This window comes from Colletotrichum graminicola (genome assembly GCF_000149035.1).
Source record: "Colletotrichum graminicola M1.001 genomic scaffold supercont1.26, whole genome shotgun sequence".
NCBI classification, from domain to species: Eukaryota; Fungi; Ascomycota; class Sordariomycetes; order Glomerellales; family Glomerellaceae; genus Colletotrichum; species Colletotrichum graminicola.
Genome location: NW_007361030.1, coordinates 411,492 through 439,223, shown reverse-complemented (window position 1 = coordinate 439,223; position 27,732 = coordinate 411,492). Strand labels below are relative to the sequence as shown.

The 27,732-nt window shown below is 54.2% G+C and overlaps 7 protein-coding genes across 7 annotated transcripts; 4 read left to right on the top strand and 3 right to left on the bottom strand.

The window, feature by feature from the left end:
- Positions 1-546: 546 nt before the first annotated feature.
- Positions 547-1,975, top strand: GLRG_06933 (uncharacterized protein; the record flags this gene model as incomplete). Its single annotated transcript, XM_008097473.1, has 2 exons — positions 547-742; positions 822-1,975. 2 exons carry the CDS (start codon positions 547-549, stop codon positions 1,973-1,975), a joined length of 1,350 nt encoding a protein of 449 aa, XP_008095664.1.
- A 1,287-nt stretch (positions 1,976-3,262) lies between these two features.
- Positions 3,263-4,923, top strand: GLRG_06932 (uncharacterized protein; the record flags this gene model as incomplete). The annotated part of the gene is made up of 2 exons (XM_008097472.1): positions 3,263-3,312; positions 3,384-4,923. 2 exons carry the CDS (start codon positions 3,263-3,265, stop codon positions 4,921-4,923), a joined length of 1,590 nt encoding a protein of 529 aa, XP_008095663.1.
- A 422-nt stretch (positions 4,924-5,345) lies between these two features.
- On the bottom strand, positions 5,346-6,577 carry GLRG_06931 (glycosyl hydrolase family 10; the record flags this gene model as incomplete). Its single annotated transcript, XM_008097471.1, has 3 exons — positions 5,346-5,585; positions 5,652-6,287; positions 6,350-6,577. The coding sequence occupies 3 exons, from the start codon at positions 6,575-6,577 to the stop codon at positions 5,346-5,348; spliced, it is 1,104 nt and encodes a 367-aa protein (XP_008095662.1).
- Positions 6,578-8,347: 1,770 nt separating this feature from the next.
- GLRG_06930 (Ctf8) lies at positions 8,348-8,797 on the bottom strand (the record flags this gene model as incomplete). Its single annotated transcript, XM_008097470.1, has 1 exon — positions 8,348-8,797. The coding sequence occupies one exon, from the start codon at positions 8,795-8,797 to the stop codon at positions 8,348-8,350; it is 450 nt and encodes a 149-aa protein (XP_008095661.1).
- A 479-nt stretch (positions 8,798-9,276) lies between these two features.
- On the top strand, positions 9,277-10,611 carry GLRG_06929 (ribosomal protein S6e; the record flags this gene model as incomplete). Its single annotated transcript, XM_008097469.1, has 5 exons — positions 9,277-9,282; positions 9,421-9,507; positions 9,636-9,998; positions 10,285-10,452; positions 10,516-10,611. The coding sequence occupies 5 exons, from the start codon at positions 9,277-9,279 to the stop codon at positions 10,609-10,611; spliced, it is 720 nt and encodes a 239-aa protein (XP_008095660.1).
- A 1,552-nt stretch (positions 10,612-12,163) lies between these two features.
- On the top strand, positions 12,164-13,669 carry GLRG_06928 (ribose-phosphate diphosphokinase; the record flags this gene model as incomplete). Its single annotated transcript, XM_008097468.1, has 8 exons — positions 12,164-12,231; positions 12,366-12,395; positions 12,481-12,507; positions 12,597-12,727; positions 12,804-12,898; positions 12,970-13,295; positions 13,349-13,386; positions 13,443-13,669. 8 exons carry the CDS (start codon positions 12,164-12,166, stop codon positions 13,667-13,669), a joined length of 942 nt encoding a protein of 313 aa, XP_008095659.1.
- A 1,004-nt stretch (positions 13,670-14,673) lies between these two features.
- Positions 14,674-27,236, bottom strand: GLRG_06927 (HECT-domain-containing protein; the record flags this gene model as incomplete). The annotated part of the gene is made up of 7 exons (XM_008097467.1): positions 14,674-14,768; positions 14,822-15,166; positions 15,222-19,136; positions 19,188-19,250; positions 19,305-19,844; positions 19,902-27,123; positions 27,189-27,236. The coding sequence occupies 7 exons, from the start codon at positions 27,234-27,236 to the stop codon at positions 14,674-14,676; spliced, it is 12,228 nt and encodes a 4,075-aa protein (XP_008095658.1).
- Positions 27,237-27,732: the final 496 nt, after the last annotated feature.

Below are 27,732 nucleotides of genomic sequence, written 5' to 3'. Positions count from 1 at the left end.
CATGGACTCCTTGCTCACGACCACACCCTTCCACCTGGACCCTCGTTTAGTCTTAATAACAAAACATCGCTCCTTGGACCTTGTCTTGTTGATACATGACTCTGGTGGGTATGCATTGTTGGCCAATTTTTTTATTGAAAAAAAATTATGATAAAAAAGGACCGGCTTGTTGAAACGAACTAGGATTCGGGATTTTGCTTGGTAGCAGTGCTTCTTATGGCGGGCTCATGAGGGGAGTGGCCTAAGTATGACACCAGCCAATGATTAGGCTGTCATTCAAATGTCCCGTTACTTGCATGTTTCACCTTAGTCAGCAATCTTATCACCTCGTCTTGCCCCGCGAAAAATTCAGTTAGCAGTGATTACGGTCGCGGGGCGATTCCCAGGCGGACTTACTCACAAGCAGCAGGCGACAACGCAAGAACTCCCATCAAACGTGAATCTACCTCATACAAGAGTCGTCCGAGAGCTCGACACAAGATCCAGGCCTCTATCCAAAATATATTGTTTCAAGGGCCTTCAAATATCAGGACGACCGTCTCAGCAATGGAGGAGGATCGGGCGCAAACGGATCTTGGCATAGCCGCCGATATTGAGGCGTCTCATCGCGAAGAGGAGGCGGTAACCCAGCCAGTGATGAAGCAGCCGAAGAAGCGCTTCGTAGGCAGAAGAACTGCGGCCGAGGCCGCTGCGAGGAACGGAGGCTCAAACGGATCTATCGAGGATAGCAACTCCATTCAAGGTCAGGCTGCCCTTCCCTGTTTTTCCCGGGCTCGCTTTTCACAGGACGGAGTGATTATATGCTCATACCCACCTCATAGTGGCACAGCCAAAGAGAGGCCCTCGTCTTCTGAACCAAGTTCCTCCAGATATTCTTAACGACCCGGCACTCAAGTCTGCTATTTCCATTCTCCCCTCGAACTACAGCTTCGAGATCCCCAAGACAATCCACCGCATCCGCTCCTCTGGCGCCAAGAAGGTCGCCCTCCAGATGCCCGAGGGCCTCCTCCTCTTCGCCACGACAATCTCGGACATCCTCACCGAGTTCTGTCCAGGTATCGAGACGTTGATCATGGGAGACGTCACCTATGGCGCCTGTTGTATAGACGACTATACCGCCCGTGCCATGGGCTGCGACCTTCTGGTGCACTATGCCCACAGCTGCCTCATCCCCGTCGACGTCACCAAGATCAAGACGCTCTACGTGTTCGTCGACATCAGTATCGACACTTCGCACCTCCTCGCATCGCTCGAGCGCAACTTCGCCTCGGGCAAGACCATCGCCATTGTTGGCACCATCCAGTTCAACGCCACAATCCACGGGGTCCGTGGCACCCTAGAGAAGGCGGGCTTCAAGGTCCTCGTGCCGCAGATCGCGCCGCTGAGCAAGGGCGAGATCCTGGGCTGCACGAGCCCGCAGCTCAAGGACGACGATAAGGTCGACATGATCCTGTACCTCGGCGACGGCCGCTTCCACCTTGAGAGCATCATGATCCACAACCCGAGCATACCTGCCTACCGCTACGACCCGTACTCGCGCAAACTGACGCGCGAGACGTACGGCCACGACGAGATGCAGGACCTGCGGCGGACGGCAATTCGGACGGCCAAAACGGCGCGGAAATGGGGTCTCATCCTCGGCTCGCTGGGCCGCCAGGGGAACCCGCATACGATGGGGCTCATCGAGAAGCGTCTCAAGGAGCGCGGGATTCCCTGGGTGAACCTGTTACTGAGCGAGATTTTCCCGGGGAAGTTGGCCATGATGGGCGATGTGGAGTGCTGGGTGCAAGTTGCTTGCCCGCGGTTGAGCATCGATTGGGGGTACGCTTTCCCGCGGCCGTTGCTGACGCCATACGAAGCACTCGTTGCACTCGAGGTCAGAGATGACTGGGGTAAGGGGGTGTATCCCATGGACTACTACGGAAAGGATGGTCTGGGGCGGACGAAGCCAGCTCAGCTGGAGGCCAATGCTTGAGGACAGCGTTTTGAAGGGTCTTACTGGCGATCACAAGTTTACGAAGACACATGGGAGCACGCAATGATACCATACTCGAACGAGTACAAAATTCGTCGAATTCACACATACATGCCCCGCCGTGAGAGCCTGTTGAGTCCGTAGGTTCCTCGGCTCGGCAACATCTCGAGTTTATCATCATGATTACGACACAATGTTCACCATAGCTCACCACTGTATTTCTTGGCATAACTATAGCTCGTGATTTCATAGACTCGAGGGTTCAGCATCCAGAGCCGAAAGCAGGCAAAGTCCGCTATGCATCCAAGCTTAAGGGACACGCCAGGCGTCCAACCCTACGGGACTGTCCAGCCTTTACGGCGAAGAATAGCCCCCCTCGCGCGGACCAGCCGGGACGCTGCAAGTACAGCACATACGAAGGTGCTCGCTACACAGGGATGGCGGATTCAAAAAGCGGGAAACAGGCTTACATGGAGGTGTAGTTACGGCTGGGCGCTGTTACACAAGTGCTCATCCCCGGGATGCTGCAGCAGTCGCTACGCAGTACAGGGAGTGTCTGCCTTTGCCACCTTGGCGCGCCGGTATACGCGAATTTCTCAACACATGTCATCGGTTGCGTACCTTGGAGGGTGAGGTCGAGAGCTGTTTGTTCCCATTTTGGTCGTCGCTATAAGCCCATGCAGCTGACAAAGACACGTCCGAAGATAAGCATATAATGGACCAGTGGAGGATGCTTACGTTGGATTTAACTATACGCCGCTTACATGGGAAAAGAACTATGTAAGGCTGACTCCCGCCGGCAAGGTAGAGAGACAGCTGGGTCGATCGGCCTTTTCTCCAGTGCACAGCATCCTGGACCTTGACAAGAGTCGCCGTCGCTGTTTGACTTTGTCAATCTAACTCCGATGCTCCTCTTCAAGCTGCCAGAACAAAGCTGTTGGAGATGCATTGGTTCGATGCTTGTCGGCGGACACAAGAACGGCTCCTTGCCTATGTATTTGCACGTAATTGGTTTGCAGTTGTTGATCCCTGATGATTCCGCCACGTCCGAGGTCCCGGATGGTCACCTGGACCGGAGTTGAAGTGCCAAGGCTCCACTGATGCCAAACTTGGGGGCAATGAGATGCAGCTCTTGCAAGGGGGACACATCAGCCTTGGGTTTCTTGACTCAGTACCTAAATAAAATGCCATGCCAGCTACATATGGGCCAAGAACAAAATTCAGACAAGAGTCGCCGTCGCTGTTGTACTTTGTCAAACAATCCTTACCGTCACTTTCCGACGAAGGATGGCCCGAAAAGGCAAATGCAAGGTGAGGACCGGGTGTTTTACTTGCAAGTAAGTTCACGCAGTGATGTCACGGTTGATTCGTCATCCCCCCCCCCCCCTGACTCTGGCAAAATCGATAGAATTCGCAGGGTCAAGTGCGACGAGGCCAAACCGGACTGCCTCCGATGTTCGAAAACCGGCCGCGTTTGCGATGGCTATCCGGACCCGGCCAAGCCCATTTCTCTTCAGCTCCAGCTGCTGAAGCCGCTGAGCCTGTTCCCGGAGACCGGCATGCAGGAGAGCAGGGCGCTGGAGTACTTTTGCAACATGGTTAGCCCGAACCTGCCCGGCGCCACCGACCCTTACTTCTGGACGCACCTCGTCGTGCAGTTTAGCCGGTACGAACCCGCGGTCCGGCACTCCATCATCGCCATCAGCTCCCTCTACGAAGACATCGTCCGGGAGGAGGACAGCCCGCTCGGATCGCTGGCCCATCGGCGTCGGAACAATATTATCATCCTGCGGCATTACAACGCCGCGATCAAGGAGCTCAAGGAAATGCAGAATCCGGGCCTGGTCCTGCTGGTCTGCATCCTTTTTATCTGCTTAGAAGTTTTACAAGGCAACCGGGATGCGGCCTTACGCCACTGCACCCACGGCATTGCCATTCTCGCCGGTCCCGAGCCTTCGTCGCTAAATTGGGTGAGAGAGTACCTGATGCCGCTGTTCCGCCGCTTGACTACACTGCCATTCTTTTTCAAGTCCGAAGAGGCGGACAGGCTCGACTTGGACTTGGCCATCTCACGCTACACGCCGCCGTCGTCCTTCTCAAATCAGTCTGAAGCAGCGTATATGATGGACGACATTATGAACCAAGTGATGCTAATCATCCGGCAAGGCTTCTCAGTCCACATAGGACCCAGTCATTACGAGCCGATCTCGCCTCATCTATTGAAGGAGCAAGACAGGATTCTATGCCTAACGAGACAGTGGTACGCTATGTTGATGGACCTTGAAGCCAGGTGCAAGGTGCAGAAAACCAGTGTGGCGAGGGCGCTCATGTTGGCCAAGTACCGCGTCGCCCTCATGTGGGGCTCCGAGGCCTTTTCCCGCGACGAATTTGGCTACGACGACTACGGGGACGAGTTCCGCAGCATTTTAGACGACGCAGAGGAGGCGGTAGCCTTTCAAAAGGAAGGGGGCCTCAAACCGAGACCCTCATTCGAGATGGGCTTTATACCACTGCTCTTCTTCTGCGCCCATCGGTGCAGAGTACTGCATTTGAGGCTGAAGGCCCTGAGACTGATGAGGACCCTTGTGGCACCTCGGGAGAGTCTCTGGGAGAGGGAAGGAATGTGTGCCTTGGCACGACTGATCATCGAGGTCGAGCACGGTCTGGCTCTGGACGACAAAGGTCGGCCCCGTCCGGGGGCAGTGCCAGTATATTCCATTCCAGAGTATACGAGAGTGCTGCATTTCTGTCCCGGGGATGCGGACGAGTACGATGAGACGTTTTTCGGCCATGGGCCGCGCCATTCCAGAGTCGTGCTGTTCATGAGGAATCGTAGTGGCGATATGTACCTGCGCCTGGAGGTCCTGGGTGAAGTGTCGACTCCTCCAGTTACTGTGGGTGAAGGCCGTGCTGAGAACATCACTTTATGTCGTGGAGTGCGGAGCTAATCTGTGATTCGGACAGCGCGAACCGTGCCTTCATTTTGTGCCAGCCAAATTATTTCCCGTCTCGTACGTTGCCTGCGCTTCTCGAACGAGGCCAGGCTGCACTGGCACTGATGTGGAAATTGACGACCAGAGCTAGTATGAGATGGATACCCGGAAGCATATTCCAATCTAAAAGCAAACGTTTGGGAAGAAACACGGAATCCTTATAGAACATGTAGGCACTGTCACGGCGTTTTCCATCTGCCAGAGAAGCCACTTTTACGTATTGCAGTATTCAATTACGATGCCATACACGTAGCCAGCGGCCAAGTTGGACTCGGTTCTTATAAAGGTTGAAGCAATCTTGTCGGCGACCAGCTGACCCACTGGTCGACCACCACTGGTTACGAGGCTGTCTCCCGCAGGACACAAGGGCCTTAAATCTAGAAGAGCTTCTTGCTCTTGCCAGAGTCCAGAGTCCGTCTCCTCCTGCACGGCGCAGCAGTCTTGTTCTTCAACGCCTCGAGCACACCGTAGTAGGCAGGGTGCTTGCTGAAGTCGTCAAACCAGAGAAGGGCGGCGCCTTCACCTTCAAAGACGTAAGGAACCCAGCTGAAGGCGTCGTAGAAGTCCCAGATAGTAACACCGATGCAGGCAGATACCTGAACGCAGGCACCGACAGCCTATTACACGTGACGGTTAGCACCTTCGAAAGGAAGTTGAGGAGGGCAGTGCCTCGGATCACTTACGTTCTTGTAAGCCTCCTTCTGCCACTCGAGGTTCGTCTCGTTGACAGGGAGCTCAATGCGGACATCCAGCTCCGTCAGGGCAACCTCCACACCAAGCTCGGCGTACGATCGAATGACGGCAATTTGTTGGTCCAGACTCGGCGCGCGATGGGCAACCAGGTGGGCCTGCATGCCGACACCGTCGACCCGGAGACCATCATCTTGGAGCAGCTTGACGATGCGCCTGGCGCCCTCGCTCTTGGGGCCGATGGACTCAAGGTTGTAGTCGTTGTAGTACAGCTTCGCCGCCGGGTCGACCTCGGCCGCAGTGCGGAAGGCCAGCTTGAGGTACTCCTCGCCGAGAACGTTGTAAAAGACGGACTCGCGGTAGGTACCGTCCTCGTTGAGGGCCTCGTTGACGACGTCCCAGGCGTAGCACTTGCCCTTGTAATGGCCAGCCACCTCATGGATGTGGCGGACAATTGCATCGGTAAGCGTCTCGGGTGTCCACTCCGTCGTCTCGACCCAGGGGGCAAGCTGGCTGTGCCAGACGAGGGCGTGGCAGCGAAGGAGCTGGCCGTTCTTCTCGGCGATGGAGGTGACGATGTCGCCCTCGGTGAAGTTGAAGACACCTGGCTCGGGTTCGGTGAAGAGCCACTGGAGACGAGATCAGCTTCGGGGCCAAGTAACAAAGGCAGCGAGTGCCGATAAAAACTCACCTTCTGGCCATTGGTCGGGGTTGTTTGGCCGAACTCATTGGTGTCGTCGAGGATGGCATCGTACTGCTCGTAGGATGCCTCCAGGCCGGCACGCTCACGCTGCCCTGGGGTGTCAGTTGCAGCACCGAAGTACAGCAGACCGGCTTTCTTCGCGTAGTAGTCGAGCTGAGCAGAGGCGAGAGGAAGAGACGCCGCCAGTAGGGGCACGGTGAGAGATTGGATATGCATCGTGACCGATTGTCCACAGGTTCCTGGCGACAGTTGAAAGGACCTATTTGTGCCCGAGATAGGAAGTGTGGGTGAGAACGGAGATCAACAAGAAAGTAATCCGCAAGGAGGGCAATTCAATTCATATATGCAAGGTCCCGGCCTCGATACTACCTCACCATCGCTACGTGCGAACTCCCAGCCGACGGGACGTGGGCCCATCTCCAGATGATCCAGCGCGATGAACCGAGCTAGCGCGCAAGGTACCACTCCGGGTGACGTCCTCGAAGTGAGGAGATTCCTGCGGCAAAAGCACAGCCAGAGTCTTGGGACCAAGGCCTGCAAGGCCAGGTAGCATCATGTTGGCTGGATGAATAGGACGAAGGTGAGGTTGGGGTAATGGAGGCTGGAAGAGATGACAAAGAAGGCGTTCGAACACCCGGGACAAACGAGGAGTTCGTCCGAAGGGTAACCAGCAGTTTCCTACTGGCGGTCGAATAAAAGCCAACAGCGTTGCCACGGCTAACGGCTTGCAGGGGTCGACGCCGGCATGGTGCTTCTCCATTTCTTGCTGGGGCGGAAAAGGAACTGTTCAATCAGGATGTCTGCGGATAAATTAAGCTTGTAATCGGGGTCACTTTAACCTAATAGCCTCTTCGGCTCTTCAAAGGCCCCCTCATGAGTTGGTGCGGAGATGTGGAGAATCCTTGAGCAGCACAATACGGCTTGTTGACTTGAGTGGACAATCTCACGACGATTATTTGTTGCCCAGATTTGCCAAGGCCGCCACCATCTTTTTCGGTAGAAAGCTGAAGGCGTCGTATACAGCTTCCTCAAAAGACAGTCGCTGACGAGGATCACTGGAAAGCAATTGCAAGGGGACCAAGCGGTTAGTTACGCTACCAATGCAAAAACCCTTGAATGAGAATGGCTCTCGGTGTCTGGATTGTAGAATCCTGGCGTACAAGCTATGGCAGACGAGCTATGCCAACAGCCTCTCCTCGGCCAAAGTATATCCCCAAACTGTGGGACGAGGCCTGACGGCGGAATGATGCAAAAAAACTACAATAATCTGGTGGAAGAGGTCCAGATATGTGGCCCGTTGATGCGATCCAAGTCTGAGCCGCCTCGTAGGGTCGAAGCCTCGGCACGAAGTGTGCAGCTATGCTCTGGATGTCTGATGAGTGAAGTGTCGGATATTTAGAAGGGTATGCCTTCTTAGTGACGAGGGAAAGCTAATATTCTTCTGAGCCGGGTATCACTAGGCACCTTTCCAAGCAGAACCTTTGCGTGCTGATTACGGTATCGATGATTTCTTTATCGATATTTCCTGTCCACACCCCCAAATTGCAATGAAACAGATTGCTTAATGACCTGGGGGAGTTGAGAATGAACAAGGTTGTTAGGCAACGCTTTCGGAGTCTCTTTATCCGTAATGTATAGAAAGCATACTCTGCAATTTTTCAGAGAGGCAGCCCTGAAAAGATGATGTGACTGTGTCGAGTTTGGCCGAGTGTTGTAACCTAGTGGTCAGTCGGCTTATACTGATGCTGCATGGATCGAGGTTCGTAGGCATGGTCCAAGGGGCGATAAACGAGTGCTAGTAGTGATGCTATAATGGAAAGTCGCCAATGCCAAGTATGACAGTAACGTGGGTTTGGTATCATGGAATGTTGAGGCTCTTAGATCCGTGTACTCTTGCACCGATGGGGAGGACAGGTGCCTCTTGATTTTGGTCGTTGATCAGTGAACGCCACGGCGTACCCGAGCCAGGATGGACGGCACGCTCCCCTACGAGGCCTCCGTGCTAACAGGCTCAGGTCGGTTTCCGAACATAATTTTATACTTGACGATCTCGGCGACTTCGAGCTCCTCCTCTTTCTCACCATCCTTGCCGGTAGTCGTCTGTCCCCTCCGCCGAATGATAGCCATGGCCTTGGGGAGCTTCTTGACTTCGCCGTGAAGCCTCTGGTGCTGGCCAACGTAAAGGAAGACGCGCTTCATCCATGCCGTACTGCCGTCCTCTTGGGTGTCTGGGCGATAGTCAGGGAAGACGACTTTCCCAATGGGAACCTCCGGCCCAGATTGGCTGTTGTCTTCGTTGAAAGTGACTTGGGGCAGGTTGATGGTTCCCTGCATCTCGAGCAGTGCAAGCCCGGAGGGTGTCGTGATAAGGGGAGGTAGTGGGCTGTCTGAGGCTGGGGGTGCTTTCCTGGGGGGATAAATATTGACAGAAGCCATAACGTTTAACTGAGCCCGAATAGGTACGTAATGGAGAGCGCGTGGGAAGTGGAAAAGTAGCCTTAAAGCTTTGGAGGGTACATTATAACCGGTATGAACCACAAAAAGGTGGCACCCATATGACAATTGTAGATAGACACCTACAGATAGGACTGGAGCAGAGGTACGTACCCTAAGCCGTTGGCGTTCCTGGAGAGGGAGCAGCAAGGCACGTGAGCTGATGGGCTTCGGGCCCCAGCAACGAAAAAGCAGCGAACAAAACGAGCCAGTCGGTAGTACATTTGGCCGACATCTTTTAGACCAACGGGTTTTGATTGGCCAGATATGGGTTTTTCGCACGCCAGTCCCAAGCAACCCTAGGCACACAAATCCATATCTCGAAATTTGGTGTTTTTTCCTTCTCTTCCCACCCACTGAACATTTCCACGCCCAACGCCCAGCCGCAGTCGACAACTCTTGCACCACCCAACGCCGGCAAGATGAAGGTACGAAATTATCCCCAACTATGAGCATAGCGATGGATTTTGAAAGGCTTTACGTCAATGCGATTCTTTGAATGCTGCCGCTGCCACTCGGTTGGAAAATTTCGGCGGGGGAATTTTTAAGGCTGACAATTTTGACAGTTGAACATCTCCTACCCTGCCAATGGCAGCCAGAAGCTCATCGACATTGAGGATGAGCGCAAGCTCCGTGTCTTCATGGAGAAGCGCGTACGTTCACCCTAGACCCGTTCGCCGGAGACGAGAGATGCACGAACAACGAGATCCTCGAACCGATGGCGACCTGATTTTCTTCTTCGATATCGAGGCACGAACAAGATACTGACAACTTGGGCTAGATGGGCGCTGAGGTCCCCGGTGACTCTGTCGGCGACGAGTTCAAGGGCTACATCTTCCGCATCACCGGCGGCAACGACAAGCAGGGTTTCCCGATGAAGCAGGGTGTTATGCACCCTACCCGTGTCCGTCTCCTCCTCTCCGAGGGCCACTCCTGCTACCGCCCCCGCCGCACCGGTGAGCGCAAGCGCAAGTCCGTCCGTGGCTGCATCGTCGGCATGGATCTCTCCGTCCTTGCCCTCTCCATCGTCAAGCAGGGCGAGAACGACATCCCCGGCCTCACCGACGTCGTCCACCCCAAGCGCCTTGGCCCCAAGCGCGCTACCAAGATTCGCAAGTTCTTCGGCCTCACCAAGGATGACGATGTATGTGTGCTCCCTGTTGCGATGCACCCCAACAGCCACTTCGTCATCGCCTACCTGGTGCTGCGACGTAGGAACACCGAGCAGATCAGGTAGAGTGTGAGAGAAGGGACCGTGTTTCCCCTCTTTGCCCTTTTTCGTCAGACTTATTTGTTGAAGCCTTGATTCAAGTGCGCCAGATGAGACGTAACAAGGAAAGAGAGGGGTAATGCGTGCCAGGCTATATGTGAAGAACCAAAACATGAAGCGACCGCAGTGGCTAATACGGCAATCTTGCTGCAATCAATAGGTCCGCAAGTATGTCATTCGCCGCGAGGTTCAGCCCAAGGGCGAGGGCAAGAAGCCTTACACCAAGGCTCCCAAGATCCAGAGACTCGTCACCCCCCAGCGTCTCCAGCACAAGCGTCACCGTCTTGCCCTCAAGCGCCGCCAGGCCGAGAAGGTCAAGGACGAGGCCGTACGTTCCCTTCCCCCCTGCCAACTGAAAGCCCGAACCCTTGATGCTAATTCTTTGAATCAGAACGAATACGCCCAAATCCTTGCCAAGCGCGTCGCCGAGCGCAAGAGCGAGAAGGCCGAGCTCCGCAAGCGCCGTGCTTCTTCCATGCGCAAGTAAGCGTTTTAGCTCGCTGGCGTCTTTTGGGGTGGAAAATGAAAAAAGTGAAAGATTATTCCGGGTCTTCTGGTTTTCTTGCATTACGAGGCGTGGACGGGATTACAAGGGTGGAACTGGGTCAAAAACTCACCAGTCTTCAGTCATCACGAATGTAATAGGGCATTCAAAATGGAAATGCATCCTTGACGCGCGAATACCACCAGCAATTTGTTTATGATGACCTTTTATTATTCAAAATCTATGAACCGACATGCAAGCTGCGTGGACGCCCTTTCTGTGATACAGCCCGTAGGTACGGTCACTTCCATATATCTCCAGTCAAAAACTTAGTGAGACGACGCTCTCGACTTGCTTGCCCCACTCTTTAGCCTAGGGCTGAGAGGATCTGGGTTTTCCTTCCACCTCTCTGGCGGAGACACTGCCATCAGTCCAGGCCCGACTGGACCCTGTAAATCTGTGGAGGGCACTAGGTATGGCACGTGTGGCTGGCAAGTTGGTCACCCCGTCGTGAAGCTGTCACGACCTTCGCGGTAGGTTCATCAGAGCTATCATCACCGTTCAGCGTGGCTCGCCCGCAAACCCACCCGATCTTACCGATCTTATTCAACAGTACTATCCTCGCCGCTAAGTCTATCGCCAACGTTCCAGCCCAAAGGCCGCGCGCTATGGTTGAGGTGAAGTCAGATTTGGCAGTTGCTGCGTCAAGACATTTGAGATGTGGCACATGTTAGAGGTGCTGCGCATTGGGGCTTTACGTAACGTGATATTATTATACATGTACTGGGTGAAATGCACTAGACCGCTTTATGGGGGTTTAGAGCGACTATATCCATCAGCAATTGCTGCAGGTCTAATTGACCGGAGTGTCCAATTTTCAGTCTTACACTAAGCATTGCCTGGGGATTTCGAGGTGTCTGGTTCGTATACTCAACAAGTCACAGGAAGCTTTGTGACTACTCTCTTAGCTTTCAATTCGATTCTTCTATATTTTCTGACCAACACCGTTGCACACCAGTTTGGGGCTGTAGGATTTATGGCCTGGGCGATGGAGGCAGACACACGGAACCCCTCCCATGTCCGAGGCGGTCTCCACATATTATTTCTTAACCTCTCAGCGATCGCGGAACAATGACGGTGCTAAAGTTTTTTTTTTTTTCTTTTCCTTCCTTCTCTCCTGTTTCCGGTACCAGCCGCTGCAAGTACACGTGAATATACTACGAGTGGACAAGGGCGACTCTTTTCGCAGCAACCGCGATTTTCGCTTCTATCCGTACACCCTGACAACTCATTTTGTCTTACTTCTCTCGGCCGAGCCACTTATCACACCAAAACTACCGACAGATTCCCGACCGCATTGTGTGTGACTGACCGATAGCTATACCCCTCCATCGTGACCCCGCGCTACAATTCGATTCGCCCAAGCAACCCGACCGTACCTTACCTAGCCTGCCGTAGCAGCCCTTTATACTCGGCCGATCTCCCCTCCCCGAATACTTCCCTCTTCTTCTTTTCTTCCCCTAGTCGTCATACAACGACCGTCCTCATGGGGGATATGACGAACGACATCAAGCTCCTCAAGGGCAGCAGCCATGGGGAATTGTCCGAGAAGGTCGCTCAGCGGTACGCTTAGCCACGAAGATGGACGGATTGCTTCTTCTGTCTCTTCCGTTTTTCCCCCCAACCCCTTTCTACTCTACCTTAGCTCCGGATGAAAAGCAACGAATGGTGCTGACGCGCGAATGCGCCGCTTGCAGACTGGGCATTCCCCTCGCGAAAACCATGAGGTAAGTTTGCTTCTCAAGATTCTGCACATTCTTCCGGCGCACCCACGCGAGGTTTCGATTGACTGACCGCTTTGCGCAATCCCAGCCTGAACTACTCGAACCAGGAAACCAGGTAAACGAACAACCCGCCCAGCCCAACAGGGCTCTGAATGTTGAGTGCCCGTTATACTGACTTATCTACGGTGTCACTATTGGCGAGAGCGTCCGTGACGAGGATGTCTTTATCGTACAATCTAGCGAGCCTGGCAACATTAATGACGGCCTCATGGAGCTACTCATCATGGTCCACGCTTGCAGAACTGCTTCTGCTCGTCGCATTACCGCCGTCATTCGTTGGTCACCCCGTCTCCCCGGACGAGTTATACGGAATCGCTACATCGAGAAAGAGCGCTTGCTGACAGAATGCAGCTTGCTTTCCCTACGCTCGACAGGACAAGAAGGATAAGAGTCGTGCCCCGATCAGTGCAAAGCTCGTCGCGAACATGCTGCAGGTTTCCGGTTGCGTAAGTCTATCGCACGAGGAAGGACGGAGAAATAACAAAAGACGATAATCGGCTGACAAGCGCACGACCAGAACCACGTAATCACGATGGACCTCCACGCCTCGCAGATTCAGGGTTTCTTCAACATCCCCGTCGACAACCTTTACGCTGAGCCGAGTGTTCTGCAGTGGATTCGATCCAACATGAACGTTGACGACTGCGTTATCGTCAGTCCCGATGCAGGCGGCGCCAAGCGTGCCACTGGTATTGCCGATCGCTTAGAGACCGGCTTCGCGCTCATCCACAAGGAGCGCCCGCGCCCTAACGTTGTCGGCCGCATGATTCTTGTCGGCGATGTTACGGACAAGATTGCCATTCTGGTAGACGATATGGCCGACACCTGTGGCACCCTCGCGAAGTTCGTATACACTGCGGCAAAGAAACAGGAAGCACTGCTAACGATTCGAACAGGGCTGCCGAGACTCTCGAGACTGGTGGTGCTCGTGAGGGTACGTTTTCACCTGTGATGTACGACCTCAGAAGCCCATGCTAATCTCATTTCTAGTCATCGCCATCGTCACCCACGGTGTGCTGAGCGGCAACGCAGTTGAGACGCTGAACAAGAGCTGTCTGTCTCGTGTCGTCGTCACCAACACGGTGCCTCTTGGAGACAAGATCGAGCGCTGCCCCAAGCTGCGCGTCATCGACATCAGCCAGGTCCTGGGCGAGGCTATCCGGCGCACCCACAACGGTGAGAGTGTTAGCTACCTCTTCAACCACGTGCCGGTCTAGAGGATTGTTGCTTCAATTTTGCGTTAGTTTCGGCCAAGGGTTGCATATGGCATGGCATGGGTCCCTTATTTTTCATTTTCAGGGAGGCGTACTACGGTAAAATAAAAAACGGCATTAAGGGTTTTTTACAAACAGGCACCACCGCTATATAAAAAGAGAATCTCATGCAGGTAAGACGTTCAGTAATGCAGAACAAAATACCCTTCTGTATGGCTTGTCTTTGTGGTTTTTCTGCATTACGTGAGGAGGGTTGGGAGGAGAGGGTTGGGTACTGCTCGTCCACTTGGTATAAGGCTTCCTCTAAAGATTTACGAAGGTATGACGAGCACGAGGCGTTCAGGAGCCGACTTTGCCACCAAGATCGTCGAAAACCTGGCGTCTTGATTCACATAAGCGACAGATGTACCGGAGATAGCTTCACTCGCCAGCAGCAGCAATTTATTACTACCTGATGACCAATTATGGAATTGACTCCTCGGAATCAACCGAAGCGGTTTATTGCCAAGAAATGAGCAGCCTTGAGCCAACCCAACAACCATGGCCTCTGGATGAGACGGCGTGAAGTTCTATCATCTTTTCAAAAGATACTTGTCTTATTCACTGATCCGCTGTTATTGGCATGCCGTCTGATAGGCTTCTTGTTAGGTACTCTACATACTGGGCTACTTGCAGGATGAACAACAGGTTATGGCTCTAAGCGGCCTGCACTCCGCCAAGAACCGAACCAGTGTCATCTCGTGTTGAACTGCCCGAACACCCGGAAAAAAAGAAGAAAGAGAAAAAAGAAGCTACAAACGAATTCAGACCTAGGCCTCTTCAGTCTGAACCGCAGCCGCAAAGACTGCCATATGTACACGTGGTCCGGCATCTGTTAAAGATGCACTTCCACTCGAACATCACAAGTCATACATCCACCCAATTGTCGTGTCCCGTGTCGCCTGCCCTCCGTAATGCAAATGCTGACAAACTGCAAAGCCATGTATCTATGTGTGCGCGCTCCCATCTTATGCAAAGCCGAAGTAGTCGCTTCCCGCTGTGATGGCCTTCATGAGCTGCTGGCGAAGCATCTCATAACTCTCGTACTCAGGGAGGTCAAGTTCTGCATCGATACGTTAGCTCGAGCGCCGCTGAGTGTACAAGAGGACAACTTACGGTTGAAGCATGTGTGCGAACTGGGAAGGCGCTCCTTGTTGCCATAGTCTCGATGAATGTTGAAGCGGTTGACGCCGTTCATACCCTCGAGCTCTTTGAATCCGTTCAGCGGCACCTTACTGGTTCCCGTGACGAACTGTAAAAGCTTGGCTCGCTCTTCCTTGTCAAACGAGCGGACCGCTCGCCAAAACCACTGGATCTGTGGTGATGACGGAGTGTAGTTGTGGTATTCTGTGTTGCTCTTCCAGTCGTCAACGTCGATGTCGGGCAAGCCTGAGATCAGAAGCTCGAGCTCCTGCTCGTTGAAGATGGAGATGAGATCTGCAGGGATGATATCATGGAATCCTGATATCATTGTTAGCAAAGCAGCCCAGTTCCCATCATGACTATCTTGACTTACCCTTGAGGAAGTGTTCCATCTGCTCCTTAACAGACGACAAAAGCTTGTGTTCCACAACCAAGCGCACATAGTCGTGCTTGTTCTCCTCGGTGACGGCAATGTCGCGGCCGTTGGGACACAGATCGACAGTCCGGGTGACGCCGAACTCGTCGTCCTCAACTGAGAAGGTTTCGGTGATGATGTCCGTGATGTCGTTGTCGAGCATCCAGACAAGAGACTTGTAGTAGTCCGGGTCGAAGGATTCCATGTCCTTGACGGAGACAGACTTGCCGAGGATGCGCTTGTAGACGGCACGGCTGAAGTAGCAGTCAAGCACACGGCCTTCGTACAGGGCCTTGCCGATGATACGTCCAATGAACTTGAAGAACATCAGGTGCTCGTCGTTGATGCCGCTCAGCTTATTGGGGTGGAAAGTCGTACGGTCAGAGGAGACTGGGATGAATAGGGCGTAGTTGGCATCGAACATCTGTCTCGACAGAACCTGGAACCACTCGCGCGTCACGCCTCCAGCATCCACGCCCTCCTCATTGTGGAAGCGAATGTTTAGCTTGCCATACTTCATCTCGTCGCCAGTCTTGTAGTAAAGGTGCTTGAAGGAGTCGTGGAAGACATGCTCGCGACGAACTGCGAGTTGTAAAGCCGGGAACGACGGTCGTTGGTTGTTGCTGGAACGGCTATGCACGCTGCGGTTGAAGTAGTTACGCTTGTTATCGAACTCGAGCACCTTAGGGTTCTTTACGAGAAGTGCAAAAGTTCCAGACATGAGCTTAGGGCTGTTGCGGACCAGCTCATTCAGGATTCGCCGGTGTTCCTCGGTGAAGGTGAAAAAGAGACCTGCCATGCGGTTCTCTGGCGGTGGGCTTGACAGCAGCATCTCTTTGCTTGTTTGATTGACGGCTTGTGGATCATCGTTCATAGCGGTGTTCTTGCAGACAACCATAAGGGACTCGATCAGAGGCAACAGGATCGTGGCCACATTGACCATGCTCTCTCTCTCACGGATCGCGCTGAGACAGCCACTCAACTTCTCCCACATCGTAGAAAAGGTTGAGTTGTGGTAGAGGGACGTGACGAGATCCTGCTTTTCGTTGACGTTCGTCTCCGCCTCTTCGTCCGCCTTATCGTTCTTCTTTTTATTGTCGAACAAGTGATCCAGCGCGGTTAAAACGCGTAGCAGCTTGTTCTGCTCGGAAGCACCTGGTGAGAACTTGGCAAGCGCAACGCCTTGTATCTCGGTCCCAGAAGTAGCCTTCTCAATGTGAGGAAGAAGCTCATCAAGGTCTGCCACGATGTTCTCGCTCAGAACACGGGCTTGGCGAACAAGCTCCTGTCCAAACGTGGCCTTGGCACCGGGAATGGCGGACAGATTCTTGATGGCCGAGATGGTGTTTTGGAAAGTCTTGGAGCTGCACTCGCGGGCAACAAAAATCTTGATAACAAGCGTGAGGTTGTGCGGCGGGATGACGGGAACCTGCATTTGCCGCGGTGCTTTCTGGCTCACATCTGGCTTGTCGGCGTTTTTGGTGTTCTCAGATTGAGTGGCAGACTCAGCTCCGGGAGGCTTGGAATCCCCGTTGTCAGTATTGACACTAGTATCGGCAGTCGTAATCTCAGAAACCTCGTGGTTTGGCGGGTGGCCAGCTGCAGTCAAAGCTTCGCCAGCCTCAGCGGCATTCTCCGCGGCTTTCTTCTTTGCTTCCCGAGCGGCCTTCTCCAAAGCCTCGCGGCGGCGTCGTTCCATGGTTGCCAGCGGTACAGTAATCTTGTTGAGCAGGTCGGCCAGGTACGCCATGACGACTGAGCTCTCCATTACCAAGTCTCGGTCGAGCAGAGTCAGCAGAGAGTTGATCGCGTACTTGTGGGCTTTGGAGTCCTTGGCCTTGCCCTTGCGACTGAGCGTGCGCTTGAGAGAAGACCCTACCACCTCATGTTCTGTTAGGAAAAGCATCGGAATGTGGGGGTTCTTCGTAGACAGATCCTGCAATAAGTCCAGGCACTGGTGAACCACCATCAGTGGCGATATTTCGGAGTTGGATTGTTGTTGTCCAGAGGTGCTCAGCGACGTCAGAGTTCGCTTAAGATTCTGGGGGGTCTTCGGGTCCGCATCCTTGTCCTTTGGTTTCTTGGCTTTGAGGGAGAGCTGGCTGAAACTGCGTTCAACAGCGTCCATGTCTGCGCTTCCCTCTTGCAGAATTAACAGGATGGTGCTGATGACCTCGAGTCGGTTTTGCCGGTTTTCACAGACATCGGCGAGGACGCTGAAAAGGTAGTTGCGGATGGAGCCGATCTGGGCGATAAACATGAGACGCAGAAGAGTGGCGACACCAGCCTTGTCCAGCATCTGAACCACAGTCCGTCGCTGGACCTTGTTCTCGGCGCTCTCTCCAGACTCAGCCGGCGGCGCACCGGGTCGCCGAGCAGCTACAGGCGGGCTTCTGCCTGTGACAGCAGGATGAACGCCGTGTTGCTGGGCGAGGAGGCGGGCTTGGGCAGCCATTTCGGGCGGCAAGTGATCCATTATGTCCTCTCCCTGGTCCATGAGCACCTGCTGGCGCAACTCAGGAGGGAATGTCAACAGAATGCTTGCCGGGTCCATATCAACCGCAATCTGATCCTGGCCTGCGGTCACTACCTGGCGGCGCTGCTCATCCCGCTCCCGCCGACGCGCTTCTTGACGTTCTTGCTGAACGATCTCCAGTCGCAGATCTTCGGGCAGAGCGTCCAGAAACTCTTGGAAAACCTCACCTTGCTCGCCGGTGGCAGATTCGTCCCGGGCCTGCGAGCGTCGTGTGCTGACGGTTTGCGCAATGACCTCTTCCCTGAACTCCTCGGGGAGAGCAGCAAGGTACTCAGGATCGATGCCAAGCTCGGTGACATCTACTTCCTCACCCCGAATCGTTGTCAACACACGGCTGCCATCATCCGCCGTATCCTCAGAGGGGGGTGCAGAAGCCTCTTGCGTTTCGACGCCTTCCATGGCTTGGGGAGCGGCGGCCGCTTCTGACCGGTTTGTTTGGACAGACGCCACATCGCGCTCGCCGGTAGCGGCAGCAGCTTCGGCAGCCACACGCTCCTGCTCTTCGCGCTCTTCGGCTTCTTGCCTTTCACGAAGAACCTTCTCTTCAGCTTCCTTTGCTGCCTTTTCTCGTCTTGCTTGTTCTTGCTGCTGCTCGAACTTCTTGCGCTCCTCTTCTCGGACCTTGCGCCGCTCCTCTTCTTCGGCCTTGAGCTTCTTCTCGAACTCCATGGCGGGGGGGACCAGCTTCGAAAGAATAATGTTGACAAGCTTCTGGGCTTTCTCGACGAAGTGGGCACCACCAAATACCATCCGAGCCTCTTCCTGGTAACGTTCGAATGTTGTCTCGGGGGTAAAGGCAACGGCTTGTTGCGGCTCATGGTATGTGGTTTCGCGGCGATTATCCGTTCTGGAATCACGGGGTGCAACGTGGTACTCCCTAACCTCGCCACGTCCATTTTGGGTGATAGACAGGTGAACTGCAGACTGACCATGGCGCATAACCGGCAGAGATGCAACCAAATCGTTCAGAATGGCGATGGGGCTGTTGGAAAGATGCTGTCCGGCAGGACCGAAAATATCAGGAGGTAGTCGCAGGCCAATCATACCGGAACCAGGGGCAGGGCGAGGGGACGCCTCGCGACCCTGGCCGTTCCGGCGCAAGAGAGGGTTGACGCCATCGTCGGCACTGTTCGGCGCGGCATTGGGTCTGTGTCGGGGGGAGAAATAGCTTCGGAAGTCGCCTAGGGGATCACGACCACCACCGACCATGAATCCTGGAGGGAAGGGGCTACGGTGTCCATGACGGTGACGGTGAACCTGTTGAGGGCCGCCGAATGGCTCGACAACCAAGGTGTCCCATCCAAGGGCAGAAGGGAGGTTGGGGGGCGGGTGGTCATCTAGACGAGGAGTTAGCCATCGCGCCGAGATTGATGGTGATTTTTGCTTACGAGGATAGTCCTCATCATAGATGAGCTCGTCTTCTTCCATGTCCTCATCATCATCCTCGTCGTCTACAAGCACAGTCAGCGCAACCCAGGAATAGGAAGCGGTCTTCGTTCTCTTACCATCTTCATCACGGCCGTCGTCAATGTAATGATCTCCAAGGTCGTCCATGTCTTCGCCTTCGTAGTCTTCGGGGTCCATAACCGCTCGGGCCAGGTTGTCAATAATGTCGCCCGGCTCCATGCCATGCATGTGAGCCTCCTCGAGCTCCTGGGCTTCAGCCTCGTAATCGACGTCTTCGTCATCGTCGTCCTCTTCTTCATCCGACTCACTCTCCCAGTCCGACGCGCCATCATCCTCAATGGGATTGCCGTCTTCGTCAACGATCTCCTCCACGATATCAACATGGTCGTCCATGTCCTCCATATCGTCGGAATCCATCTCGTCATCTTCACTCAGTTCATCATCTTCGTCCATCTCGTCATCTTCGTCCATGATGACCTCGACGACACCTGGATCTCCATGAAGACCCTCGATCTCGCCCATTTCACCGAGCTCTTCATCTTCGTCGCTGACACCGCCTTCACCATCGTCAGACACGTCTTCGTCGCCATAGTCAAGTTCGTCGCCGTATTCATCATCGTACATCTCCTCGTCGTCATCTTCTACACATACATTAGTTATAGTTCAATATCAGTAGGGAACATTTGCCAACTTACCATCGTCCTCGTCAGACTCGTCATCACTTCCACGAGGCTCGAGCATTCCGAGAGTCGAGTTACGATAGAGATCAGGTGTCTCTTCTCGGTCATCATCCATGTCAGACATGGACGATGTTGAAATGATGTCGTCTTCCGTGTTTTCGGGAAGCGACGTCGAGGGAATCACTTGTGAGCGGCTCAATTCCTTGGCAGTATCTGTCAAGACACGAAGAACCCTGAGGACGTATTTGATAGCACGCTTAACACCGGCGTGGCTCAGGTCAACTTCAGCAATCGACGAAGTCAGCTTGTCGAGATAGCCCTTCTCGTACATCATCCTGCGCAACTGAGCGTACGACCGGCCTTGCGCAGAGTCGAGTGTGCGTTGAGACGTCGAATCCTTGTCCTTTTCTCCAATGATGTGGTTCATCAACTCAGCCAGGCACTGCATCTTGGGATAGCGGGTGTCTACAGGCTCTTCCGGAGTAGCCGCGCGCTCGTATGCTTTGAGAATGGTGTCCAAAACGAATTTGCGAACAAAAAGCAAATCGGGCTCATCATCGTATTCGAACCGATCTCGGTTCTTATCAATGACCCTTTCTCCAGTCTTGGCCACAAGCGCACCAAGAACTTGCTGAGCCTGAGCGGAGGTTGCAGCTTTCTTCTTAGACAAGATGCTGTCTCCGTTATCGCTAAGATTGCCTTGGCAGAGCAGATCGTGGATGAGGTAGTTCAGAACGTTTGACCGAGGCTTGACAGGCGTATTCGTCTGCATCGGTGCACTGCGCTTGAAGTTGATGAACTCGACCTTTGTCTGGTTGTAGCTTTGAAGGAGCTCGGCAAGGCAGTTGAGTAAGAAGCATCGGTAGATGAAGATAGGGTGATCCTCGGCCTTGAACACCGGTTTCGATGACTTCTTGTCCTTGTCCTTACCGTCGGCGGCATCCAGGGTCTCCGCTGCCCCATCCTTCGATCCAGCTTCTGTGGCGGTGGCGCCAGGCGATGCAGTGCTGTTGTGCTCCTTCGCCACTTGCAAAGGCTCCTTGTCGTCGACTTCCCGGTAGTTAAGTAATTCGCAGAGGAGGAAGTGGATGATGCCGTGGGGGTTTTCGACTACCGGTCGCTTCAATTCGGTCACCGGTTTCGGCGCATCTGCCATATCCTTGTCGCCTGTCTCCGTTGACTGCTTAACATCGTGAATCGACAGATCCTCTGTCGCTTGTACAGCCGGTTCAACGTCCTTGTCGGCAGGATTAGCCTTAGCTTCAGACTCGGATAGCTTCAGTGCCAGCTGATTGGCACGGCTGCTGCCCTCACTACCTGGAGTCCAGCGAGACAGCTTGGTCATTTCGTTGGTGACCTCGACGAAGAGATCTGGGGAACGCAGAGCAAGAGGGGCCATGTTGCGCAAGTACGTGGTGAGGTCCAGGTTCCTCTGGGTACGCTGAGGATTCTCAAACAAGTTGCGAATCTCAGCCCGCATGATTTGTTTGAGAGTCTCTTCGTCCTCAACGATATGTCTCAGAATAGCCATGATGCTTCCCGTCGTCTTGCTACCTTTCAGGCGTGCCGCACCCGCACCAGCGAGCTGCTTGGCCATGACAAACAGACGCTGAAGGTTCTTCTTTTCTCCGACCTTCTGTGCAACGGATGGCTTCCGCGTCAGGATGAGAATGACGCGAAGGACCGAGGTTGCGAGGGTCTCTTCTTTGCCGAGCACAGGAAGCAAACGAAGGATGGCTTCGAGAAGCTCGTTTCTTTGGTCATCCGACACGATCAGGTTGCGCTGAGGAAGCACGGGGGGGACAAAAGCCTCGTTGTCGGTGGCCGGAGGCTTCCACTGGGCTTCAAGGGGCTGCTCGTCGTATGACAAGAGCAGCTCGACAATCAAGAGAATGTAAGGGATCCAGGGAGGCAACTCTTCGGTCGATGTCGGAGGAACCTTGAGGCTAAGAAACGAAATGTACTCGTCCACCTTTTCTCTCAGAGTATCAATGTTGCACTTGAAGAAACTCTTGTCTTGCATCAGAAGTGCCAGCAGGTGGGCGTACGCAGCAATGCTGGTGCCGTTGGATTTCGAGTCACTGTCATCGAAGGACAGAGATGTCAGCGCGTTTGCTAGTGTCGCACCAACTTCGTCTCTAACTTCGTCATTTTGCTGGCGGAAAACCATGGCGCTGATGAGCTCCGAAATTTCAATGGCCGAATGCGGGTGTGCCCTGACAACGTCAAGGGATCGATCGATGAGGTTCTCTCGCAGCTTTGACCGTTCGTTGTCCAGATTCTCTTTGCTCGTCGGCTGATTCTCAGCCTGTGCCTGGTCTTCGGTAGTGGCCACTGGCGCAGAGGTAATGGCTCGAGCTTGAGCTTCCGCAACCCCGGCAGGGCTTTCATTGCCGCTGGCGCCCAACTCAGCAGGCGGCCTATCGCCAAGATCACCAAGCACAGCATCTCCAAGGAAACGATCCAACTCTGGTGTGGCAAGCTCGGGTGCCACATCAACTGCCATCGCATCAGCGTCAGTGGGAGCTGCAGGCGCAGACGCTTCGGCTTGACCCGAAGAGCCAGATGGCTCAGGACGCTCAGTGGTGAATGCATCTTCAGGGGGCACTGGGTTCCGTTGGCCAGCCTTGCCAGCCTTGTGGAGGCGGCTGTACTCCGTCGCAGATGGCTGATTGCCATTGGCCCTGAAGACAGCTTCACGGGCTAGCTCCAGGTCGGCGCCATCATCTTCAAGCTGAGAGATCAAGATATGGTGAGCCTGCCAGTTGAATGGGACCGGCGATTTCTTGAAAAGCTCAACGGCGGGCCTGTCTCGAGGAGATGGTTCGTGGTCACCCGCGGAGATGATCTTAAGGATTTCAATGACCTTGGCCACCGTCTCAGGCCGTAACTTTTCGATCAAAGCAGACTCCCAGGTCTCCCGGATGACCGGGAGAACAGCCATTCGCACATCCACAACAATCTGGTGAGAGATGGGGGCCTCTGGGCGTCTTTCGACTGAGCGAGGTAACAGTCCAAACTGAGTTGACGAATCGGAAATGTTCTTGCCGTTGACGAGAGCCGCAAAAAACTCAAAGATCTTCCCGAGACCAAACGATGCAACCCTGGCACTGGCAGTCGTTCCAGCATCAGAATCTCCAGTCTCCTTGCAGATTTCTGCCGAGAACCGTCGGACCATTGCCGTGAGAACAAAGAAGCCACCCTGCTCCAAGAAAGCTACCAGTACAGGCACAACGACCTGAACTGATGATCGGTCGGCGGATGATCGTGCGGAGTCCATTAACATCTCTGTCAATGTGTGGAGCATGATAATCCAGTAATGGTATTCCTTGGCCGTAGGCTCAGCCAGCCCAACTGAAGGAGCTAGTTGTCCTAAGATCGTGCCGGACAGCTGCCTGGCAAGGTCAATATGCTTGGGACGGGAATAGGAATCCCGCTCGCGCCTCGGGAAAAGGGCCTTGCCAAGCTGCTGGAAGAAGGGGAATGTAGACGGCACCATCGAGTGAAGGAGAATACGAAGCGTCTCGTAGTTGCGATACCGAGGGGTCGCTTGTTCCTGCTTGCTTGGGCCCTTGTGCTGAATGCCAGAGCCTGGAATCGAAACAGCACCAGAAGCAGTGCCTGAAGGCTCGGAAAGTGCCGTAATGCTGTCCACCTCGGGTTCGCCGGCCGTCTGGGTTCCAGCAGGTCCACTAAAAGAGACCATAACGTCACTGCCGGGAGCCGGTCTCTTCGCCCACCAGTGTTGCGGCAGGACATTGTGCTCTGCACCTTCCTCCGCCAATACAGCCTTCAGAAGAGGTCCCAATGACTTGACCAAGTCCAGATAGTAATCAAACACATTGATGGGATAGAGTTGAACTGAGTTGGAGCGTGGCGAGGACGTAAAGCACTCGTACAGAGTCTTGATCAACGACTGTGCCGTGAGAAGAGCCTTGACCATCTTGGTGCCGTTGTAAATTCGTTCTTGTATCTCCGCATCGAGATCCCGAACTTGGTCCACGGTCAACTTGTCGTCCGGAGCCAAAAACGGGCCGAAGTAAGGAGAGTCTTTTCTGTACTCGGCCAAGGGCTTGAGTGTTTCCACCGAAACCTGTGCGCGCTTGAGTAGTGAGGGCAAACCGAGAACTGGCGACTGCTCCACCAGCTGGGAAATGACCAGGTGCAATGTCCGAGACGCATGCGAATCGCAAAAGTCATGCGGAAGGCTGGGTAGTTCTGCGACGTCCAACAACAGTTCGATTCCTCCATGGTTAATGAAATAAGCCTTCAAAGTGTTGTTGTTGAAATAGGCAGAAAGAAAGCTAGACAAGGCATAGACGTAAGGCGTGATGTCATCGTAGGCCGTTGCAGAAGATGATGGATCTTCACCAGCCGATGCTGTCTTTCGAGTTGATGCTTCAGCCGCGTCCGACATCTCGATGTCTGCATCACCACTGCTGTCTGTCAGTTTGCCCTTGGGAGAGGGGGCAGCAAGCCGATCCTTCAGTGCCTCGTCCGCGGCGGCGGGCTTCTGTGCACCATCCCCCAAAAGAAGTTTTGCGCCCCAACCAGCAGTCTTGGCCTTGTAGATACCAAAAGACCTCACCCGAGCAACCATATCGATTACAGCATTCGAGATGGGACGTCTCAGATTGGGATGGTGCCGAGCAAGCTCGTCAAAGCTGGCTCCGACGTTACTGGCAAGATGGGGATCGGTTTCCATAGTGTTCACGTGAGCCGGGCTTTCAAAGATCTCTAGGAACGACTCGAGGGCACGCGAAGACGCCACCATTTTCATCCCAGCATTGTTCAAGCAGATGGAGTTGAGGACCTGGGGGACGACGTTGATGGCGTCAGAGGTTGGCAGAATGCCTTGTGCCAACGGACGGGCTTCGTGGGACGCAGCCAACTCATCTTCGGGAGGCGGATGGGGACGAGTGTCAGCCTCGATCTGTATAGAGGCATCGGATAGGCCAGGGCTGCTCTCGTCGTTGTTGTCGTCACGACTGTCCTCATGATCTCCATTGTCCGCCGTTTGCACCTCTGTATTGTCTGTTGTACGTTCCTCCAATTCTTGTGCGGGCGGAAGGGCTGGTTGAGACGCAACCGGGTGACCGGTAATGGCTTCGAGGTAGGTAACGATCATGCCAGACTCGGAGATGGCGGCAAAGCTCGTAGGGTCGTTGTTAATAAAGTCGCTCAACACCGTGACCGTGTTGGTCCACAGGACAGAACCGAAACGCTTCGTGTCCTGCATGACATCTCGGAGACTGCTCAACAACTCTGATTTATCCACGAGGTTACGCAGGAGTCTATCAGTGTTGCCGCCGTAACTGTATGAGTTTGTCATCATGTGATGGACGAATTTGAGAACCCACTTCAGCGTCTGCTGCTGGTTATAAGGAATCTCATAGTCCACGACCTGACACATGTGTTCTGGTTTGTTTCCCTGGCCAGACTCAACCAGCTGCTTCGACTCGACAACAGTCGTAACGAGCAGATCAGAAATGGCATCAAGACCAGAGCCACTGAAGAATGTCTGGAAGGCATTCTGGTAAGACCAGATCAGGCCATCAACGAAGGCCAAGATCATAGATTGATTGCGTTGAGCAACATCGGACCTGATCTTGAGAATCTCCACTAGGATATCCATGAGTCCAGCCGTAACCATCTCTGCTCCTATTCTGGTAGACATTGCCAGATGAGTGGTCAAAGAGAAAAGGTTGGTGCGCCACTGATCGACCTCGGTAGTGTGAATGCCACGGTCGGCTTCGTCCGTCTTCATGCCAGCTACTGCCTTGCGAATAACATATAGGAGAATGCCGTGGTTAACGTTCGCATTGAGAGCGGACAGAACATCCTGGTATCTCGCTGTGTAGTTGGAAATAACCTCAAGAAGAGCGAGGACAATGGACTGAAGCCAGAGAGGCACCTGGATGGATCCATCAGCAGGAGGGTGGATGAGTTCGGCCAGCTGATAAACCAGCTGGTAACGCCGGGTCTCGTCATTGTCATGACGCAGGACCTTTTCCATGAAGGTAGACTCAGGGTGGATATACGCCAGATTCGTGATAGCGAGTAAGCGGACAGCAAGGGCTTGCTGCCGCGACTCCGCACCGCCCAGGAGCGCTTTGGCAACTCTCAATCGGTTCAGAACCTCATATCTTGTCGAGGCTGGCAAATCTGCCGGGCATCGAGAAAGGAGCTCGTAGATGGAGGTAGACGCCAGGGTTGATTGTGGCAGCTCAAAGACCCTTTGGCTTGGGTTTGGTTGATCGTTGAAGTTACCCGGACTCCGAACGCTCAAAGGCGAGGTCTCCTCAGCTCCGGACTGACGAGCCGAGCGAGGAGTGTTGTATTGAGACCCAGCTGTTGTGCTACGTCGTAGGGGGGTGGGCGTAGAGGGCATGCTGGATGCAACACGATCTGAAGCTGCAGGGGCAGGCTGGTCCTTTGCCGTCAAGGGCACTATATAAGTGATTTTGATATCACCCCAGCCGTTCCAGCGGGTGTTGTCTGGTGTGAGAATAGCACCCAAGTCGTTGGCAATCATAACCGCTGCATTCTTCTGGCTGGCCGCGTGGACTTTTTCTTTACCTTTGGTGCCAGAGACGGGTGTGGCGGCAGCAACCGAGTCCGAGAGACTAATGATCGGGGTCTTGGAAAATGGTTGGGCGAGATTTTGCACGCGGTCAAGGTCAATCTGATAGTGGTTGCCCAGCAAGGCCGTGCTTACTGTTCGAGAAGCGCTGCCAATCCGCTTGACAGAAGCCTGGTACCGTTGTGCCAGCTCGGCACTAACTTGCAAAGTGGCAAGGAGGACCGACAGAACCGTGGCGTTGAGCAACTTATTCAACACCATACTGCTGGAATAGATGCTTCTGTTGCCGCAATGCTCCAGAAGCGTACGGGTGAAGTTCAGGACAGCCTCAACGAGCTGCCTGTCGCCATCTTCCTTGTAGCCCAGCTTGGACAAACTCTCGGTATCCCATGTCTGGTCGCCGTACGATTCAATCTTGGCTCCTCGATTAAGGAGAAGATCGCAGCCAAAGTCACGATTCTGGGGGCCCCGATCGAGGTTATAAGTGGTGGAGAAGCAGTCCAGGATGTCGTCGAACCGGTTGAGGAGAGGAATCCAGTGGTACAAGTCACCTCTCGGGAAAGGCCATCTCGTCGGGAACTTGGAGAGGTGGTCTGGAAGAAGAGGCAAAGGGGTCGAACAGGCCGACGAGACGAAGTCCTTGAGCCATGGAGACTGCGGGGACTTGGTTAGCCGTGCTAGCCGCCGAAGGACGCAAGGCGTGGACATAATTTACTTACCAAAGTCTCGGCATGCTTAGGCTGCATCTGCTTCGTTATCTTCCCCATCGTGGGCGAGCGCGGCAGGGCCGCTGGTTCATAAGTGCAGCCTTGCTAGCTAGCCGGGTCGGAAAGTGATGGTCTCGATGGCGCAACGGAGATCTTGTTAGCGTTGGCGCAAACGGAACAGACGCGTCGCCGTAGAGGGTGCTGTCCTCGATTTCCGATAGTATGCAGTGGAGTATGTAGGAGAGCGTGGAGGTAAAGGTTTCTGGCCTGGTCAGAAGCCAAAGGAGAGTGACCGGGGGATGACGGGAAAGCTTGGTTCAGGAAGGTACAGAGGTGCAAGGCCGGGTGCAGGACGTCCTTGCAGGCTACGGTACAGACAGCTTCGCCAAGCAGTTATGGTGGGTTCAACCGTCGTCGTCGTCGTCGTCGTTGTCGTTGTCGTCGTCAAGATGGTGCGCGTCGCTCGGGGAGGTATTGGTTTCCGTGCGAGCAGCAGGCGGCAATGTCAAGCCGTCGGTCGCAACGAGTGTCGGGGTGTTGGAGGTGAGGTGGAAGG